General features: G+C 35.6%; 3 protein-coding genes across 4 annotated transcripts; all 3 read left to right on the top strand.

Moving 5' to 3' along the window:
• Window positions 1-1145: 1145 nt before the first annotated feature.
• On the top strand, window positions 1146-2582 carry LOC130726749 (uncharacterized). The gene has a single exon (XM_057578060.1). It carries the CDS (start codon window positions 1175-1177, stop codon window positions 2477-2479), a length of 1305 nt encoding a protein of 434 aa, XP_057434043.1. The 5' UTR covers window positions 1146-1174; the 3' UTR covers window positions 2480-2582.
• A 4975-nt stretch (window positions 2583-7557) lies between these two features.
• LOC130723902 (CASP-like protein 2A2) lies at window positions 7558-10733 on the top strand. The gene is made up of 3 exons (XM_057575045.1): window positions 7558-7976; window positions 8211-8331; window positions 10215-10733. Exons 1-3 carry the CDS (start codon window positions 7741-7743, stop codon window positions 10497-10499), a joined length of 642 nt encoding a protein of 213 aa, XP_057431028.1. The 5' UTR covers window positions 7558-7740; the 3' UTR covers window positions 10500-10733.
• A 685-nt stretch (window positions 10734-11418) lies between these two features.
• On the top strand, window positions 11419-19059 carry LOC130726956 (zinc finger CCCH domain-containing protein 19-like). Of its 2 annotated transcripts, none has more exons than XM_057578272.1 (11): window positions 11419-11563; window positions 11680-11836; window positions 12607-12686; window positions 13148-13335; window positions 14165-15044; window positions 15343-15455; window positions 15783-15842; window positions 16540-16590; window positions 16854-16925; window positions 17192-17453; window positions 17845-19059. In XM_057578272.1, exons 2-11 carry the CDS (start codon window positions 11739-11741, stop codon window positions 18960-18962), a joined length of 2922 nt encoding a protein of 973 aa, XP_057434255.1. In that variant the 5' UTR covers window positions 11419-11563; window positions 11680-11738; the 3' UTR covers window positions 18963-19059. The 2 variants fall into 2 exon arrangements, with proteins under 2 accessions (XP_057434255.1, XP_057434254.1); XM_057578271.1 differs by having other exon boundaries at window positions 17192-17465.
• Window positions 19060-19461: the final 402 nt, after the last annotated feature.

Raw genomic sequence — 19461 nt, 5'->3', positions numbered from 1 at the left:
TGAGGAGTACCGCGACGATGCCTCTCCTTCGAGGACATGGTTATCCCTGAAATCTCATTTTAATAAATTGAATGCTGATCTTCAAAAATTTGTCGGTTGCCACACTAAAGCCGTCAATCATTGGAAAAGTGGACACTCAGATAAGGACATCATGGCTACGGCGCATCAATTATATCATGTAGATACGGGTAAAGATTTCAAACATGAGAATGAATGGCGGTTGGTGAAGGATGAACCAAAGTGGAAGGGAACATTTATGACAACCAGTTCAACGAGGCAGAAGAAGTCAGTAGATGGGGTGTATGCAACATCGTCTGACCGGAGTGCATCAATCGAGGGCGACGAATATGAGGCCACACAACCAGCAACCCGCCCGTTGGGAAAAAAGAACCAGAAAAGGAAGGCCAAAGTAGGAGACACAGCTTCAAGTGATCTCGATTATGTTCCTAACTCCGAGATGATAGCCATCGGGAAAGCTAAACTGGGATTCCTTGCGAGTTTTGAGAAGCTCAAGACTGAAGAACTGGAGGTGAGAAAGGAAAAAAACAAACTTCAAAAGGCGCGGTTATTGAAGGAATACAAAGATATCCTTATGGAGGACACATCTGAAATGAACGAGGTGCAGTTAGCAACGCATCAGCGCCTAGTTGAATTCGCCATGAAAGAACTAGGAATGTCTTAATTCTTGTTGTTGTCTTTCTTAGCGTGTGCCAATGTTGTGATTTTAGCATTTCTACTTATTGATTATGCATTAGTGTTGTAATTTTAGCATTTCTACTTATGTGTATTGCATCAGTGTTGTAATTTTAGCATTTCTACTTATGTATTCTGCATTAATGTTGTAATTTCAGTATTCGAATTTTTCTTAATGTGTACTGCGTTTCTACTTATGTGTTCTATATAGCCGTTGGGGAATATAGCCGTTGGGGAATATAGCCGTTGTGGAATATAGCCGTTGGAGAATATAGCCGTTGGGGAATATAGTCGTTGGGGAATATAGCCGTTGGGGAATATAGCCGTTGTGGAATATAGCCGTTGGAGAATATAGCCGTTGTTGTTTCTCTTATTTATACATGTCATATTTCATTCATCTCAACATTCAAGAGTTGTTTTGTCCTCTCATATTTTCTTCCTCCTATCCAATTACACTGATAGTTTCTCATTGTGTCATAGAATGGATCCAAACAATATGGCCGACTTGGACATTTACGACGTTGTCATTGACGAACTTATCAATGACACGACTATAGAAGATATGATGCAGGAGGAGATGGAGTTTTATCAACGACGTGCCAACACCGTTAGGCCCAAGCGAACAAGAAAGGTGATAGAGAGAGATCGTGAAGCTGGGAACGAGCGGTTGTGGAATGACTACTTCTCCGAAAATCCTGTGTACACGGAAGAGCTTTTCCGACGAAGGTTTCGAATGCGAAAGCATGTGTTCCTCAGAATTGTAGGGGCCCTTGGGTCTCATGACCCGTACTTTTTAATGTCTGTCGATGCAGTTGGAAGACAAGGCCTGTCACCATTACAAAAGTGCACCGCCGCTATTCGTATGTTGGCGTACGGATCACCTGCTGACAGTGTTGACGAGTACGTTCGAATTGGTGAAAGTACTGCAATTGAGTGCTTAAAGAATTTTGTGGAAGGTGTGTGTGCAGTATTTGGTGGAACATACTTGAGGCGCCCGAACCAGGAAGACATTACCCGCTTACTTCAATGGGGCGAGTCTCGTGGATTTCCAGGTATGTTGGGTTCTATTGATTGTATGCATTGGGAATGGAAGAATTGTCCAGTTGCGTGGAAAGGTCAATTCACCCGAGGTGATCATGGAAAGCCCACAATCATGCTTGAAGCAGTGGCATCACAAGACTTGTGGATTTGGCATGCATTTTTTGGCATTGCAGGTTCTAACAATGACATTAATGTGCTAAATCAATCTCCGGTTTTTAATGAGGTTTTGAGTGGAAATGCTCCCATGGTGAACTTTAGCGTGAATGGAACAATGTATAACATGGGATACTATCTAGCAGACGGTATCTATCCCCCGTGGGCTACATTTGTGAAGACCATCCCAATGCCGCAAGGAGAAAAAAGGCAAAAATTTGCGAAAAGACAAGAAGGAGCAAGAAAGGACGTTGAACGTGCATTCGGCGTTCTCCAATCTCGGTTTGCAATAGTTCGTGGTCCATCACGCTTTTGGCATCCGAATGAGATGAAGTCAATAATGTATGCTTGCATCATATTGCACAACATGATTGTTGAAGATGAGCGCAACACGTACCGAGGTAATTTTGTTTATGATCAGGTCAATAATGACATATTGGATGCTGAAGTAGTAAGTGGTCCTATTCCCGCTTTTAGAAATATCTTGGAAAGAAGAGCACATCAAATTGATAGGTCAATTCATCACCAGCTTCAAGCAGACTTGGTGGAGCATATTTGGCAGCTTCCCGAAAACGAGAATAATGAAAATTAACCTTCAAGTGTTATTATGTATTTCATTTCAAATGTATTGTTGTTTATTTTTCATTGTCATGTATTTTCTTTCGTCTTTATTTCTATCATTCAATAAAATTGTTTTTGCTAGAAATAACACAATGTACTTTTTTATTTTTGTTTCAAGTTAGCATGCCGATATTTAAATTTAATTGTTTTAAATATTAAGTAAAATTAAATTTAAATTAAATTCGTATTAATTTTAATTAAATTATTTTTAAGTTGAAGTATTGATTTAGTATTAAATTTTAAATCTAAATTGAGTGAAAATAAATATTATTAATTTATGTTGTATGGTGGGACACGGGTGGGACCCTTCAAATAGTAATTTAAGAAACCATGGGTTGGAGCAAAATCTGCTTCAGTTTCTTAGGAGTTTCTTAAGTCTGATGTGGCAGACAGGGCCCACATGAATAGTGCTGAATAGTGTGTTAAGAAACCAGATAAGAATTTTGGGGTTGGAGTTGCTCTAAGGCATTACATTCACACTTTCTGTTTTGTGTCTTTACCTTTTTTTCCATTCATCTGCGACTGCCACCTAAGCTAAGCCATATATACACTTGCATTTGTTTGCATATGACCAAATATTGTTGTATGAATAACAAAAAATTGTAGCAGCAACAACACAAATTAGAGGAAGTAAATCAGTGAGTTAAATCTTGAATTAGATTTATTATTCTTGAGAGTTTTATTCAGGTGTTATCTAAAACACTCATCAGGATCAGAGGCGGAGCCACAGGCCCTGGCCTTTTACAATTTCCCTGCAGTGAATGGTCCAATGAGCCGTTGTAGTGCCTTGCTAATTGCTGATATATAACAGAAATATACAAATTGATGCTGGGGTGCTTGTATACATACTGGTGGCAATTAGAAGTTGATTAGCACTTATCTAGGCTATACAATTATAGGCACGGAGCTGTTAGGATGACCATGGGGGATTCCAAGTAGTATACAAAGGGTACTTGCATGTGGAATTTTTTTACTGCTATTTTTCCCCTTCTGGTTGTTTGCTGCTGTCAGCTAGTTGGAATTTTCCTTGCTAGCGTTCTGTTCCCTGTTTCGTTTTTCTCTTAGATGGCTGTAGTTGGAGACTTGGTTGACATTAGATTCTTTTTATTTATGTTAGGTTGGGACACCCCTTATGCACTTCATTAATTTTATTTGGCCTTTCAAAAAATAAAATAAAAGAAAGATGTTGCTTTGCTTATGGACTGAATTGTGGGCTATGTTATGTCTCTTTGTAACATTTATTTTCATTCTCTAAGAGCATCTCCAATGTAAGGTTCTTATTTTTGAGTTAAAAACTAAGAACTTAGAACTTTATCATTGTAGGCGCTGACATGAAACTTTTAGTTCTTAAAAATAAAAACTCAGTTTTTATATAAGAAGTTTTAATTTTTTAGTTCTTAGCTTAAAATATTAATTATTTCTCTCTTATCCAAATTACTTTATTACTTTATGAGTTTTGTTTTTTACTTTATGAAAATAAAGAGTATTAATAATATGGTTGGTGGGACCAAATGAATAGTGGTAACTCATGGTTGGAGCAAAATTGCTTGAGAGTTGCTTAAACACAAGTGACAATACGGGCCCACATAAATAGTGCTAAGAACTAAAAAATAAGAATTAACATTAGAGATGCTCTAATTAAATTTGTAATGGGTTTGCGTATCACTTGTACTCCTTTCATTAATGAATGAGTGCTTAGCTTAATATAAGTGACCTAAATAGATCATATAAATATAGATACAGATTATAGCATGTTGTGATTCAATAGTGTAAAATGAATTATGCACCTGGAAGTATTGAAGAATCCATAAATCTACCGAAGAATGAAAGTGAAAAAGAACCAGTGGGTAGAACTGCTCTCAGCACCTGGTAGTACGTTCTTAAGATAAACTGTCTAATGGGGCAGCAGTTTATATATTACCAGTTGAGACCAGTGTCCCCTCATTAGACAAAGAAGTTAACTGACCTAACCCATCATAGCTAGGACAGTTAATAACAAAAGCCTAATCTACCATCCATCGTAATACATGTAATTGAATTAAATTAATAATTCACCTAATTGATATTAATGACCAAACAAAATATATTCTAATTAATTGATAATGTTAATTCACATAACAAAAGAGAGAATTAATTATAAATAAATCTAACATGCTTATCCAAAAAAAAGGCAGTTGTAGTTTTTTTGTTAATTATGATTTTTTGTTATCACCAAAATACTTATGAGTCGGTTAGTATTTCTTGCACTCAAACTAATCTTATATTTCTTATGTTTAGATAAAATGTCTTTGCACTAATCAAACTAATCTTATATTTCTTATGTTTAGATAAAATGTCTTTGATAAGAATTGAAATTCTCTTATAAATAATATTCATTTAGATCTTAGTCCCCCCATACTGAAATTCCTGCCTCTACCTCTGATCAGGATTAAACAGTCCCTTCTAATGAATATCAGAATATTAGAATTAGCGATTAAACTACTAATATTGTCTAGATTAGGATAAAGGAAGAGAAGATGATTTCTAACGGATGACCATTCTGCGAAAATAGGCTTGGTATTCATAGAGTAAGGTTGCACTGGAAAAAAAACAGTAAGGCCCATATATCGTGCGCACAAGGGGTCGAGGAAATTCCTTCGATTTACACTGCATTGGGCCAATGAAGCCTAATCTCATGCGTACTATGAGGGTTAACTCCTCACTAAACTCTTTACCACCTCCATGTGAAGTTTGATATATAAACCTTTAGAAGACTCATCACATAGGCAATTTCAAATTCAAATTATTTTCAAACAATCTCCCACATATTTCAAAAGTCCAAGTGGTAGCGATGGTTGTGCCGCAATGAGTAGTGATAGTCGTTGAGGTGTTGAGTGGCAGTGAGTGATATTGATAGGGAGGGAGGAGGAAGAAGAAGATGACGAAAGAGGGAAAAGGAAGATCAGGGTGGAATTTTTTAAGAAAAATAACATGTGGATAAAGAAAAAATCAACTAAGATAACTGAAATGACACATGGTATTGAACAAGTCAAAATTGATGATAGCATGATAGGTCATATGAGTATTCATAATCAATTCAATCCAAACAAAACACAAAAACTGGAAGAGGAGGTAGAAGAAGATGATGAAAGAGGGAAAAGGAGAGAATGAAAAGGGAAGATTGTGACGCCCTGAGCTGATGAGGGCGAGGATTGATCGCCTTCTATGTGGAGGGACGCACCACACCCGAACAAGAGGTATTCCGAGATTGTGTAAGGATGAACTATAAAGTTGAGGAGGACATATGTGATTTGATTGTACTACCCATAATAACAAGTTGCAACTTCTTTTCGGGAGCCCAACTCATAAGAACTCCACGGTTAAGTGTGCTAGCTTTGGAGCAATATTATGATGGGTGACCTCCTGAGAAGTTTTCTCGGAAAGTGCGCGAGTGAGGACAAAGTGCACTGAAAAGACTCGTGTTATTACCGTGAGGTCAGTCGTCAAGTCGGGATGTTACAAATGGTATCAAAGCTGACCTCTCCCTGTACGGTGTGGTTTGAGGACGAACCAAACGAAAGTTGGTGGGCCTGTGACGCCCTGAGTTGACGAGGGCGAGGATTGATCGCCTTCTATGTGGAGGGACGCACCACACCCGAGCAAGAGGTATTCCGAGACTGTATAAGGATAGACTATACAGTTGAGGAGGACATATATGATTTGATTGTACTACCCATAATAACAAGTTCCAACTTCTTTTCGGGAGCCCAACTCATAAGAACTCTATGATTAAGTGTGCTAGCCTCGGAGCAATATTATGATGGGTGACCTCCTGTGAAGCTTTCTCGGGAAGTGCGCGAGTGAGGACAAAGCGCACTGAAAAGACTCGTGTTGTTACCGTGAGGTTAGTCGTCAAGTCGGGATGTTACAAAGATGAGGGTGGAAATTTTAAAAAATAACATGTGGATAGGTGCTTTTTAGGGTTTGTAGGGGATTATGCTCATTTTATTGAGTTATGTTTGTACAATCAACCATTTCATCTAATAAAACTTTTGCTTTCAAAAAAAAAACATGTGGATAAAAAAAATTCAACTAGAATTACTGAAATGACACATGATATTGAACAAGTCAAAATTGTTGATAAGTCATATGGGTTCATGACCAATTCAATACAAACAAAACCCGAAAAACTGATCCAATCAAACCGAAACCCAAAAGAACTGGAATTTTTAATTGGATCGGATCATATTGGATTTTCAAAACCAAACCAATCCAATCCAAATCGAACATTTGTAAATATATAGAATTTTATTTGTACCTTTATAATATCATTAATACTTACATATTTACATCCGTATATGTTGACACGTGCATATTTATAAAAATAAATTTCAATAAAAAAGAGTTTCAAGTAATTATTTGAATAAATAGGCATCAAAGTGAGTAAAAATAATTATAAATTTAAAAAAGTATTGTTGACTGTATTTTAAATAGGCATCAAGTATAGTTTATGAATGTTGAATTGATGCTATAAGTTATATGCATGTATTTATTATACATTATACACTATAATATTAATGGTGAAAAAGTTAAATAAAAACTAAAACTTTTAATCCAATTCAAACCGCTATAAATTTAATGAGTTAGTTTGGATTTAAATTTTGAGACAAATTCATTAGATGATAAAATTATAAAAGTGATGAGATTTGATTGAATGGTTTTTTTCTTCAACCAGGCCAATCCAATTCTCGAACACTCCACATAGGTCATCAATTGAATCTATTATAATTAAAGAAAAAAAAAATTTAAGGGTCATTACCAAAAATACACCACTTCTCCGCAGAAAATTGTGTGTTCAGTTATTGCTACCAACGTGAAAATTGTGTTTGGAGCATGTATGTATCTTTTTGAGAGGTGAATCTACTCTAATTTCTTTTTTAACAAAAAAAAAAAGGCGTGGGAATATGTGGCGAGCCATAATGACATTGATTGCTGGTTCAGATGCCATACCTGTCTCTCCCACCCTCTTCTTAATTTGAGCCAATTAAATTCCCAAATCCCACATGCCTATGCCTACTACCCCCTAAAGTTCAAGCAGTAGTTGGTTTGGTACATGGATCTCATTATCTCTGGCCGACATAGTTATAACCCATCAAAACCAAACCAAGCCAGCAAGAAACATAAAAAGATCAGGTAACCGTGTCTACAGATACTCACACACATTACAACAAGTAGCTAGTTATAGTGGTGATCATGGATAAAGAAACCGCAGTAGCAGCTGCAAGATCTCCCATGCAACTTATGATGGGAACTGCTGCAAGTGGTGGTGAGGAATTAGAAGGCAACGGCGCCACCACCCTACGCTCACTTGAGACCTTCCTGCGTCTCCTTCCTATTGGTCTCTGTGTATCAGCGCTTGTCCTCATGCTTAAGAACTCTCAAGAAAACGATTATGGCTCTGTTGACTACACTGATCTTGGACCTTTCAGGTACATATTAACATATATAAATCTATTGCATGTTTATTTACATGGTAGAAAAACAAAATGGAGTTAGAATCACAGTAAATAGAATTTTTTTGTAACTTTTACGATCAGCCACAATGCATACATGATTTTAATATGTGATTTCTCACCATATATGCACACATATGCATCACAAAAGTTGGGTACATGCACACTGATGAAACATTAAATTCTTGGTTTTTGAAATGAATACTGCAGGTATTTGGTACATGCGAATGGTATTTGTGCTGGTTACTCTCTACTTTCAGCGGTTTTTGTTGCTGTGCCACGCCCTTCCCCCACCATGTCCCGTGCTTGGACTTTCTTTTTGCTCGACCAGGTCATCATTGTTTTTTTTTTCTGCCATCATTTTGCAGCAGCCCAATTATGAAGGTTAACATTAGGCCCAAAAAGAGCTATTAATATGTCTAAGTGGATGAATGATTTGACAAAAAAAAAGTGGATGAATGATTTTGTTTAGATTTATTTTTAATATTTTGACAAAAAAAAAGATTTATTTTTAATATGTTTCAGCCATTTTTTTAAAGGGATAAATATGTCCCCGTAGGATAGCTCAAGTGGTAGGAGTTGAGGGACATATGGGTTGGGTAGAGGGAGGTTCAGAAATCGATTCCTGACGGGTGCAATTTATCTTTCCGATGTACCAAAAAAGAAAGGGATAAATATGTTATTAGTCCCCAAAGATAACAAATGATTGATTTAAATCTCTCTTTAATTTTTTTATTCATTTTAGTTCCCACAAGATAGTAAATTATTGATTTTGTTTCCTCCATTCATGTTTGAGACATTTTTTGGCAGTTTAAACCGCCACTAACTAATTTCGTGGCGGGTTTTGTGCATTACCATCACAAAATATGTTAGAGACCGTTTAAACCGCTAGAAAATTAAATAGAGGGACTATCAATAATTTGCTATTTTAGAGGGATCAAAATTAACGATATATTTTTTTTTGGTTACAGAATTAACGATAAAATTAAAAGCTAAGGAACCAAATTTAATAATTTGTTCTTTTAGGGGAAAAAATATTTTTTGTAACCCTTTTATTGAATCTTCCTAATTAAGCAACATGATTGTGACCACCTTTATGGCCATCCATGCTCCAAAGGTTTATCCTAACAATAAATGTAGGCTGAAAGGGATAACGAAGTTTTGCCCAGGAAAATTTGAACATTGTGAGCTGTCTGACTTGGTTCCTAGGTGGAATTTTAATCCTATTACATTGGTTCAGCTGAAATTCACACTTACTACGAAGATTTTTGTTTTTAACTGTGAATTTGAAGTCTCATATTATCAAATAAAATTGAATCAGTTAAAATTAATATAAGAAATTTGACTCACGTACGTCTTAGTGATCTTTATTGTTTGTTCATTAATTTTTCCGAATAGCAAAAAAGACTTTATTTAATAATTCCCCATTATTTCTTCAATATTATAGTTTTTTCTACCTTAGACTTCCCCTGGTTCCTCCAACCATCGGTGTAAGATTTCCTTCAACTAGCTCACTCTTAAATAATATGGGAAAATTAGTTCACACTTGAAAACTCAATAAAACAAAATATATGAAAGATGAATATACCATTGAGATATTTAAAATCAAAATTGATTGATCTTCCACAACTCATGGGCTCTGTGTGGTGATTGGTTGCACATATGGCAGAGTATGATGATGGGGTACATACAAAAAGTGATAAAACAAAATGCACACCAACGCTCTAAAGTCTATAACAAGAGTAGGAAAAATGTTTAGATGTATAGGAAGATCAATAAAATGATAAAATCAATAGAGCCTACCCTGGTTTCTCAATAAACCGTATTTATACCTAGGTGTGTGTTGGTTTTATTTGTCTTCACAATTTCAATCAAGTAACTTTATGCTTAGGCGACATAACCGAAAACCTACGTGTTAGAATCACCTATAACTATGATCTAATCTAACTTGATTAGTTGGCTAATCAGACAAGTTTAACTTTAATCTCCTCCTCATCTAGTTTGGGCTTGAATTATTAGCAGTCAACTTGTTTGGGCCTTGTTCCTTTGAGCTTACCTTGCAAACTTGGGCTGGCTGGTCAAGTCTTGGCCCACAACATATTTTATCTAACGATTTTATACAAATATCAGATATCATATCACATAACATAACTGTAGGATTATCAAAAAAATAACTACTGAAACTTTTTTATATATATTTGTGTTACTTGCTAGGTACTAACGTACATAATTCTGGGTGCGGGAGCTGCATCAACGGAGGTGTTGTACCTGATGGAGAAGGGAGACGCCGGAACAACGTGGAGCTCAGCTTGTGGTTCATTTGGTCGATTTTGTAATAAGTTGACAGCAACAACAGCTATCACATTTGTGGCGGTGCTTTGCTATGTGCTGCTTTCTATCATTTCCTCCTATAAACTCTTCACCAAGTACGGTGCCCCTGCAACTGCCACTACAACCATCGAGGTTGCTGCCGCCACTGCCACCCCTTTCCATGGCTAGCTAGCTGACTCAAAACTTTATAATGTTAATTTCATGTGCTAGAGTATTATGTTGTAATAATTTAGTTACCTACCGCTGTGTTAGGACTTATAGACATGCCAAGCTCAATTAAATGTAATATATGTGCAAAACCATGACCTTGCGGTTGTTCTTCCTTCTTGGTTCATGGGGTTGCTTTAACTTCCTATATTGATTCTCAAAAGAAAATGAACACATTAGAGCACACTAGCCCTTATGCTTGCTAATCTATCAATTGCGAAGCACAAACTACATTAGAGTAAAAAATAATATTTTCTTTATTTAATTATGTATACAAAGTAACAATTGAATAAAAGTTGAAAGTACATTATCATAAGTGCATTATCATGAGTTCTTATTTTCGACGACTAAGAGCATCTTCAATGCTAGTTCTTATTTCTTAGTTCTTAGCACTATTCATGTGTGCCAGTATTGCCACATGTGCTTAAGCAACTCTCAAGCAATTTTGCTCAAACCATGAGTTCTTAGTTCTTAGTTCTTACCACTATTCATTTGGTCCCACCAACCACATTATTTATACTTTTTATTTTCATAAAGTTAAAAATAAAACTCATAAAGTAATAAAGTAATTTGAATGAGAGAGAAATAATTAATATTTTAAGCTAAGAACTCAAAAAACAAAACTTCTTATATAAGAACTGAGTTCTTATTTTTAAGAACTAAGAGCTCCATGTCAGCACCTTCAATGGTAAAGTTCTTAACTCAAAAATAAAAACTAAGAACCTTACATTAGAGATGCTCTAAGAAGTTGTGAAGGCCAAAGATCTCAATAAAAATAATTTTTGTTAGTGTGACAAATTTAAAATTTTCACTTTGGAACAATGCGTATTAAAAAATGTGTTGACCACTTTCAAACCTTATCCAAACAACAAAGTCTCTCTCTCTCACTCCAGTCCATTCACATGCCCCACCCAAATCAGAACCTGGGCCCAAAACACTCTGAACTCCATTGTTGTGAACACTGCATCATCGTCACTCTCACCTCAAACTTATTTTCAACCTAAGAAGTTGTACTGTTTTTCAAGGTTTTTCTCTGTTGCATTGTTGTATGAGCTCTTCATTTTTGTGTATTTGGTTCTTTCTGGCAAATGGGTCCTTCTTACTTTCCCTGATTTTGGTTTTCTCCTACTACATTGTGCAGAGTTGTTGAACAGAACTCTACATTGTGCATTGTTTTCTTTGCTTGTTTTCTGAAACAAGATGGCAAGAAAGAAGCTCAAAAGAAGAAAGGAAGAGATTGCGGAGGATTGGTGTTTTGTGTGCAAGGATGGAGGGCTCTTGAGGGTGTGTGATTATGGGTAAGTTCAGAAACATGAATGCATGTTATTTTTATTTTATAAAATGAAGGAGCTATTTCTTTTTTTATTTTTGTTATCTTGAAGGTTGGAACTTGTAAAGGAGCTAAATTGAGTTTAGATTAGTTTGTAATGAAAAGAGCACTTAATATCAGTTTGTCATTTTATTAATTTATTTATTATATAAATTTGTGACTTTTACGAATATATTTGTTTGCAAAGGTGAGGTAGGTGCATACATTCTTGCCTCTGCTTGTTTGCTGCATCAATAGATGGTTGCAGATTGCAGTCATTTCTTACGTGGTGCTTCCTATTTTATAGGGAAAATACTAAATTGCATGACACAATGTTTAACGAATGGGGAAATGAAATAATCTTCACTGCTTGATTTTAATCATGTGGCTTTTCTCATTCAGTCATTGTCCTTGATTTCGGTCAAACCAGCAAAATAACTGTTCTTCTCGTTCGTGCTTTGGTTTTCTCGTGTCACATAGCATTTCTAATTGTATAGTATGTGTTTGGCCTTGCAAAATATGGATAATTCTGAGGCAGCTTTAACAAAGAAGTTGCTGGTACTTTGGATTTTAATTTATTTTTATTTTTTGTTGATCAAGTTGTTGTTTACATGAAATTTCTGTAAGTTTGTTTGAGTAAAGCTTGGTGATCACTATCACTAGTATGATTGTGAAATTGTGATGGATCTGGATTTCAGTCATATTACATAGATATAATTTGTCCTGTAAGTACCTTCTTTTGTATCATGTTGCTTAAAGGGATTGCCTTAAAGCTTATCATCCTCGTTGCGTGGGATACGATGATACTTTTTTGGAGGATGACAGTTATTGGACTTGTGGTAAGCTACTTCAACCTATCACTCTACCATTATTTCAAGGCATTCGAATATGTTTTCCTTTTTTGGCATGATACATATTTCTAAAATTGATACCATACAAGTGACTGCCCATCTTATATTTCTGGGAATTATGGTCAGATGCCCCATTTTTTCTCTCGAACTTTGTAATTATCGGAAACTGCATATCTTGGTGATCTAAGAAATGCCTGAAAAGTTAGTATTTAATCAGTCTTTAACAGAGATTTCATGTATTATATGATCTTATTTTTAGTTTCCTGGCAATGTCATAGAACTCTGTGCTGGAATTAGCAACCTTGGAGAATATTTTGTGCATGTGTTGCTTGTCATGATGAACTGAGTTTTGTCTGCTTTTTTTTTGTCAGTTCATGTTTTAGAGATTTAGGCAAATTGTCTTCTAATTCTTTTGATACTGAATTTTTTTTGAATTTTTTTTTTTGCAGGTTCACATTTTTGTGACCGTTGCCGTAAAACATCTCAGTTTAGGTGCTTATGCTGCCCAAGTGCTGTTTGTGGGAAGTGCATCTATTTTGGTGAATTTGCCATTATCAAAGGGAAGAAAGGAGTTTGCAGACACTGCTCAAAACTTGCGTTTCTAATTGAAGGAAATGCCGATGTTGATTCTGATGGTGTAAGATTATTTTCAATCCTTTGTCATATGCAACTAGAGAAAAAATACAAATTTGTAAATTTGACAACAAAAAAAATAACTACTTTCTGTTTGTTTATTATTTATGTATGTTGGCAAATTGAAATATTTTGACCTAAATTACCAATCTTAGTGGGAAGAGTTGTTCTATGAATGATAAGAAAAGAAACCTGGAACACAATCTCAAACAGGTTCTTCCCTGTCCTTTTTCTGAACGGTGAAAATTGTTTTGAAAAAAATTTACAGGAACTAAATGAATAATTATTTCTTCACACCTCATTTTTGAGGTGTGGAGAGGTGGAGGAAGAGAGAGATAGGAAAAAAGGAGAGAGAAAGTAAAGATGTGATAGGTGATTTGATTGATAGAGAAAAGAGAAATAAAGGAGAGAGAAGGTGGAAAAGGAGTGGAGAGGTGTGTATATATCATAACTCGAACTAAATTGGTAGTGTATGTTTTACGTTCCTATATGAAATGACAAAATATAGAAAAGTCAGACTATAGTGAATTCAAACTAAAAGCATAGTGCGTCGAATATAATGTTGGACTCTGATGAATAGTAAGTTTCACACACATGAACAAGTGTAATTTTTTAAAAAATTCCAATGTAAGCCTAGTTGCAAACTTATTTTAAATTCCTTATTAAGTAATGAACACGAGTTATTTTTTTTCTGACTGACCTTAGAAAAAGTTTTGTTGATTTTTTTCTCTTGTTGGAAACTTGGAGCAGAGTAAGGAAATTTATATCTGGGCCTTGTATACAATTTTCTTTTCTTTTTATCTCGTTATTTTCACACTCTTTCTTGTTAACAGGGAAATATAGATTTCAAAGATCGAGAGACATATGAATGCTTATTTGCAGAATATTATGAAATTATAAAAAAAGAAGAAGGGCTGAATTCTCAACATGTACACTCTGCCCGTAACTTCTTGAAGAATAGCAAAAACAAGAGTGAGTTGGATCTAGATGAAATAGCTGAAGAGGAAGATGATAGTGGAGAATCTGAAGATGGAAGTGACTTTGAAGTTTCTGATTGTGATGACCTGAATGTCAGAGATGGAGTTAAATCAGCGAGGGAAAAGAAGCACACAGAAAAGCTGAAGTCAATAAAAGGAGATAAGAAAAAAGAGTTTATTGGATGGGGTTCAAGAAATCTCATCGACTTTCTTAAATATACTGGTAGAGACACGAGCAGAGAATTATCTGAATGTGACGTTGCTTTGATCATTACTGAGTACTGCAAAGAAAACAAGCTTTTTGACCCCCAGAAAAAAAGAAATATAATTTGTGATCAACAACTAAGATCTTTACTGGGGAGGAGATCAGTGAATAGAAATAACATTCAAAACCTTTTGGCTCCACATTTTGCAGAGAATTTTAAGGAAATGGATGATGTCACTAGTAGTTCAGAAGATAGGGATGATAATGAGCCATTCGTAATATCGACGCGGAGAAAATTGATCTCAAGTACCAAACCTTGTCAGAACATAGTTTCTAAAAAGACTCAGAGCTTCTTTGCAGCCATAATTAGTTCAAACCTCAAGCTTGTGTACTTGAAGAGGAGCTTACTGGAGGAGCTTTTGAAGCAACCAGATACTTTTGACAGCAAAGTGTTTGGAAGTTTTGTAAGAATTAAGTCTGACCCGAATGACTACTTACAGAAGAATTCACATCTGCTCCTACCAGTAGTAGGTAATCTTTGTGATGGCTTGAAGTTAATGGTCATAATACAATTTTTCTATCTATGAAAGTATAGTAGTTCACTTTAGTTGGTAGAAAAAGAATGTTGCATAAAACCAAGTCATGCATTGTACCTAACACACATATCTGAAAAAGGAAAATGATCTATAAAATGGAAAGCTTTCAGTAGAGTGCTCTTTAGTGGCACAGTGCATTTCTCTAGAAGGTCAACATGAATGATGTTCTTTTACTGACTACCATACTTTCCTAACATGCATATACTGACATTACGAATTTGCGTCCACCACAGGAATAAACAGATCTTCAAAGAATGATGAAAACAACAAAGAAATTCTGCTCAAACTTTCTCATGTGCCAAAAGGTGTACCTATCTGCAAAATTTCAGACGATGATTTTACTGAGGTATTAATGCTGTTGTAACTTGTAACAGGATTTTCTGCTGTAACTTTGCCCGTTTCAAGAGACATTGGAGCAAAATAAGTAGAAGTTACTGAAAAAATTTGGATAATTCTCATTCTTTAAATCATTTTTTGAAGATGTTGAGTGTTGATTATACTGTATAATTTCGTGCCTAAGAGCATAGATGGGTTTCTGAGGTGATCATTGTTTTATACTCATAGGGGCTCTTTGTTGTTATCTCGATCCCTATTCTCTTAAGGAATTTATGCCCACCTTTCAGGATTCAGCTTCAGAGTCATTTATAATTTTAACATTTAGCATCATCTGCAGGAAGAGTGTCAAGATCTGTATCAGAGAATGAGAAGTGGTCTACTCAAACAGCCAACTATAGTAAGTTTGTTGTGTGTGAGTGGTATCAGCTTAGTGTGCACCATAAAAAACTTTATGCTCAGTGATCTGATCAAATATAAGTAAGGTCCTTGTAAAACCTTTCTGGTTTTAGTAATACAACTATATTATTATGCGGTGCAAAAATAGGCTGGCTGTATTAGAAAATATCTGCAAAAAAGGCAAATGAAGTATAAATTGTATAATAATTAATAAAAAAAATTATTGAAGCTCCCATGTTTTTACTCTTGAGCATTGAAGGCAGAGTCTAATTTCTCCCATTTTCACATCATGCCCAATCTAACATTCTTTTATGCTTAATCCTGTAAATGAAGCTAATATATATATGTTAGTAACATAAGGATGGGACAAGTGAACCGGGGGAAGTGGAGAGTAGAGGGATGGATCATACCGTATATGATATAAATCATGGGAAGTAGCATTAATATCAAAAGCTTCCTGAGAAACAAAATCATGGTATATATTGAAGGCCATATATCTAGGTCAGTTCAGTACTAGTTTTGGGTCAGGACCTGGAAACTTTTAATTTCAGCTATTTTAGGCCATATTGATTGTATGGGCTTTCTCTCGTGGTGCGATCTTTATGCTTGTTATGAGAAAGAGTTTGATTTGTAAAAATATAATTGATTGAACTTGTAGAATAATGTGAATAGTTCATAACCATATCTGTGTTTTACAGCTGGAGCTTGAGCAGAAAGCTAGATGTCTGCATGAAGACATAATAAAGCATGTATGTAGCATATAAATATTGCTGTGTAAATCCCTTTAGCTATTATAAACGTATTATAAGTGTAGAACTCAATATAATTAAAAAGTGCAATTTCTTGTTGTAGAGCAAGTAAACAGGAAAAAAAACTCATTATTTTCCCAAATTCAGTGGTAAAATGTAAAAACTCATAATATTATGCATAGAATTTAGAATCTTATGAAATTTTGTTAAGCACATGCCAGGAGGTACTAACTGAAATCTCTCTCTTCTGCTTTATATGGCAGTGGATTCCAAGAGAGTTAGCATTGTTACAGAATCGCATTGACCAGGCCAATGAAAAGGGACGGAGGAGGGAATATCCTTTCATGATATAGTATTTTTTCTAATGTTACCGAAGAGTAGTAACTAAAGGCCGAAATGTTATAATTGTTAATTTGTTACCTAGTTTAATGCTTTCAATATCACCTAATCACTTTCAAATTGGAGAGAGTTGTCAAGTAGTGTGAAAGTTGTTATATTGATTCGATTTATGATGTATTGTTTTCTGTTCTTCTCTGCATGGTAATGATATTTTATAATAGCTGTGAATGGGCAATTTGGGCCTTAACCATATTTCCATACACTTTCTGAGTACTTGGACAGAAAACTGAAGCTTGAGACTCCATTGGAACAATCACTTTTGTTAAGTAATATTCCAAAAGTAATTCCTGAAATAGTTGATACCAATCCATCACCGGAGGGTTCACCAAGTAAAGATAAGCTTGAGCAAAATGGTTTGCCAGAATTAGCCATTGGAGAGACTTGTGACTCTGATGGATGCTACTCCAAACACAATGGTTTTGCTCGATGTCTAAATAAAAGAACAGATGTTGCGGATTTGCCAGGTTTTCTTGCCTGTACTCCCTCAGTTTTCCTTATGTCCTTATAACTTCAATTTGTTTTCTGTTAAAAATATTCTCTGTTGGTCAAACATTAATGGAGTTGTTGATTTAAATGGTCTGTCATTAAACTTGATTCCTGACAGGATATTATGATATTGTTTAATCCATGTAGCCCACTTCAACTAGTGGGAAAAGGCCCACTTCACCCACTGGGAAAAGGCTTTGGTTGTTATTAAATTTTTCTTTCTATATAGGACGTTCTTGATATTGCATCTAACCTTGGTTGTGTTAGCTTGACCATGGTTCTAACTTCTAACAACTCGCCTATGTTTGATATTTTTTTCCATTGCTTCTCTTCTTATTATTGATGCTAACATTCTTTTTCTATTTACAGTTGAGAATGATATGGATCCTTCTGACTTGATGACCCAAATCCTTGCAATTCAGGAGCAACAAAAACATAAAGTTAGTCAAGATGCCGAGCAAGCCAAGGATCAAGAAAACGACCCGACCACCCTTGTTGCTGATGGAATTGGCAAGCAACATGGAGCTCCTGATTTTGGAGTTGCTGATAATTCTAAGGCCAGAATTGGTTTCACTTCTGATCACAACATTCTTGTAGGTTCCTCAACAGTCCCTGATCCGACTGTAATTGATGACAGGAAAAGGAAAAATCCAAGTAAAACAGAGCCAGTGAAGAAAAAGAAGACTAAAGCTGAGATAGAGGAAGAGAAAAAAGAGATGCAAGCTCATGAGAAGATTCGTCTTTGGGATCCTGAATTCCTAAAGACTCCCATTGACTTCAAAGATGTTGACGATGGTCAGCTTGATTCCTTAAGCATCCAGGAAATCATTGATTTAACGGTCAAACAAAGTTTAAGGACTGCATCTGTTGCTCGATCCTTGGGTTCGGTTGTCATTCCTTACTATGAGGAAACAATAATGAAACACACCCAAGCAGCAGAAATGAGTAAAAATGGTATCATAAGATTAAGTACCAAGCTTACTGATGCCGAGCAAGAGAGAGATAAGCTGGCAGAGAAGGTGAAAACTCTCATTTCAAAAATGGGAACTCTTGAAGAAGATGTTCTCAGCTTAAAGACTAAGTGTTCTTATGCTGAAGCTTCTGCTACCTCTGCCGCTGCCTCTTTTGAAGAGAAGAAGAAAGAAGTTGAAAACCTCCAAAAAAAGATTAAGATGGATGAAGATAAGATCAATTCTTTGATGACCGAGAAAGAAAATTTCTTTAAGCTCCTTGAAGATGAGCAAAAAAAGAATAAGAGTGCTGAAAAATCTCTTGAGTCAAAGAAGAAAGAAGTTGAAAACCTCACATCTTTACTTCTTAGGGCGGCCAAAGGAGCTTTTGACAATGCAGTCAATCAGCTGACAATTCTTAATCCCGGACTCAAGATTGAAGGAGCTGCTTCTGATAGGGTTGCTCGGGAAGGGAAAATTTGTAATGTTAAGGAAGGAAAATGTATTCCTTGCCCGGATGTTCATCCTCCTGAGTAATTTAATTTCCTGTTTCTCTTAGTAATGACTATTTAGACCTGATATGGTCTTCCTTTGAGAATATCTTGAATTAATGAAGTTTTCATTTCATCTTGAATAGTGGAGAGTCGTGAGATTTCTATTTGGCATTGTTTGGAAGACAGGTCAGTACTCAAACGTTAGAGTGAATCTACCTCTCATCCCTTAGAATTAAAGGTATGGAAAACAGGTCAGAGTGAGAAGGAAAATATACTTCTCACTGATGCACTTGACCAAAAATTTCCCAGTTTGTAGGTGAATGGGAAATGGAGGGCCATAATTTCCTTTATATTATTACATCACCAGTGTTAATATGGAGTTGAGTACTTGAGTTTTGACCAAATAGGTGCTTTTGTGGAACGCTTCAAGTTAAAAAGTACCTTAGCAGTAAAAAATGAAGGGAGGTGAGAAGAAAATTTGTCTATGGAAATTGACACTAACGTATGATCAATCATAGATGTAAGGTTCACTCCTGGATATT

This window comes from Lotus japonicus, chromosome 6 (assembly GCF_012489685.1).
Source record: "Lotus japonicus ecotype B-129 chromosome 6, LjGifu_v1.2".
Taxonomy (NCBI): domain Eukaryota; kingdom Viridiplantae; phylum Streptophyta; class Magnoliopsida; order Fabales; family Fabaceae; genus Lotus; species Lotus japonicus.
Note: the sequence above shows the minus strand (reverse complement) of the source record. Positions and strands in the feature narration are given on the sequence as shown.

What these genes read in the sequence shown, in the direction of transcription:
- LOC130723902 (XM_057575045.1), top strand. Translation starts at nt 7,741, where the DNA reads ATGGATAAAGAAACCGCAGTAGCAGCTGCAAGATCTCCCATGCAACTT. An exon ending in ACTGATCTTGGACCTTTCAG is followed by an intron (nt 7,977 to 8,210) that starts GTACATATTAAC and finishes TGAATACTGCAG; the next exon opens with GTATTTGGTACATGCGAATG. An exon ending in CTTTCTTTTTGCTCGACCAG is followed by an intron (nt 8,332 to 10,214) that starts GTCATCATTGTT and finishes GTTACTTGCTAG; the next exon opens with GTACTAACGTACATAATTCT.
- LOC130726749 (XM_057578060.1), top strand. Translation starts at nt 1,175, where the DNA reads ATGGATCCAAACAATATGGCCGACTTGGACATTTACGACGTTGTCATT.
- LOC130726956 (XM_057578271.1), top strand. Translation starts at nt 11,739, where the DNA reads ATGGCAAGAAAGAAGCTCAAAAGAAGAAAGGAAGAGATTGCGGAGGAT. An exon ending in TTGAGGGTGTGTGATTATGG is followed by an intron (nt 11,837 to 12,606) that starts GTAAGTTCAGAA and finishes TGTTGCTTAAAG; the next exon opens with GGATTGCCTTAAAGCTTATC. An exon ending in TGACAGTTATTGGACTTGTG is followed by an intron (nt 12,687 to 13,147) that starts GTAAGCTACTTC and finishes TTTTTTTTGCAG; the next exon opens with GTTCACATTTTTGTGACCGT.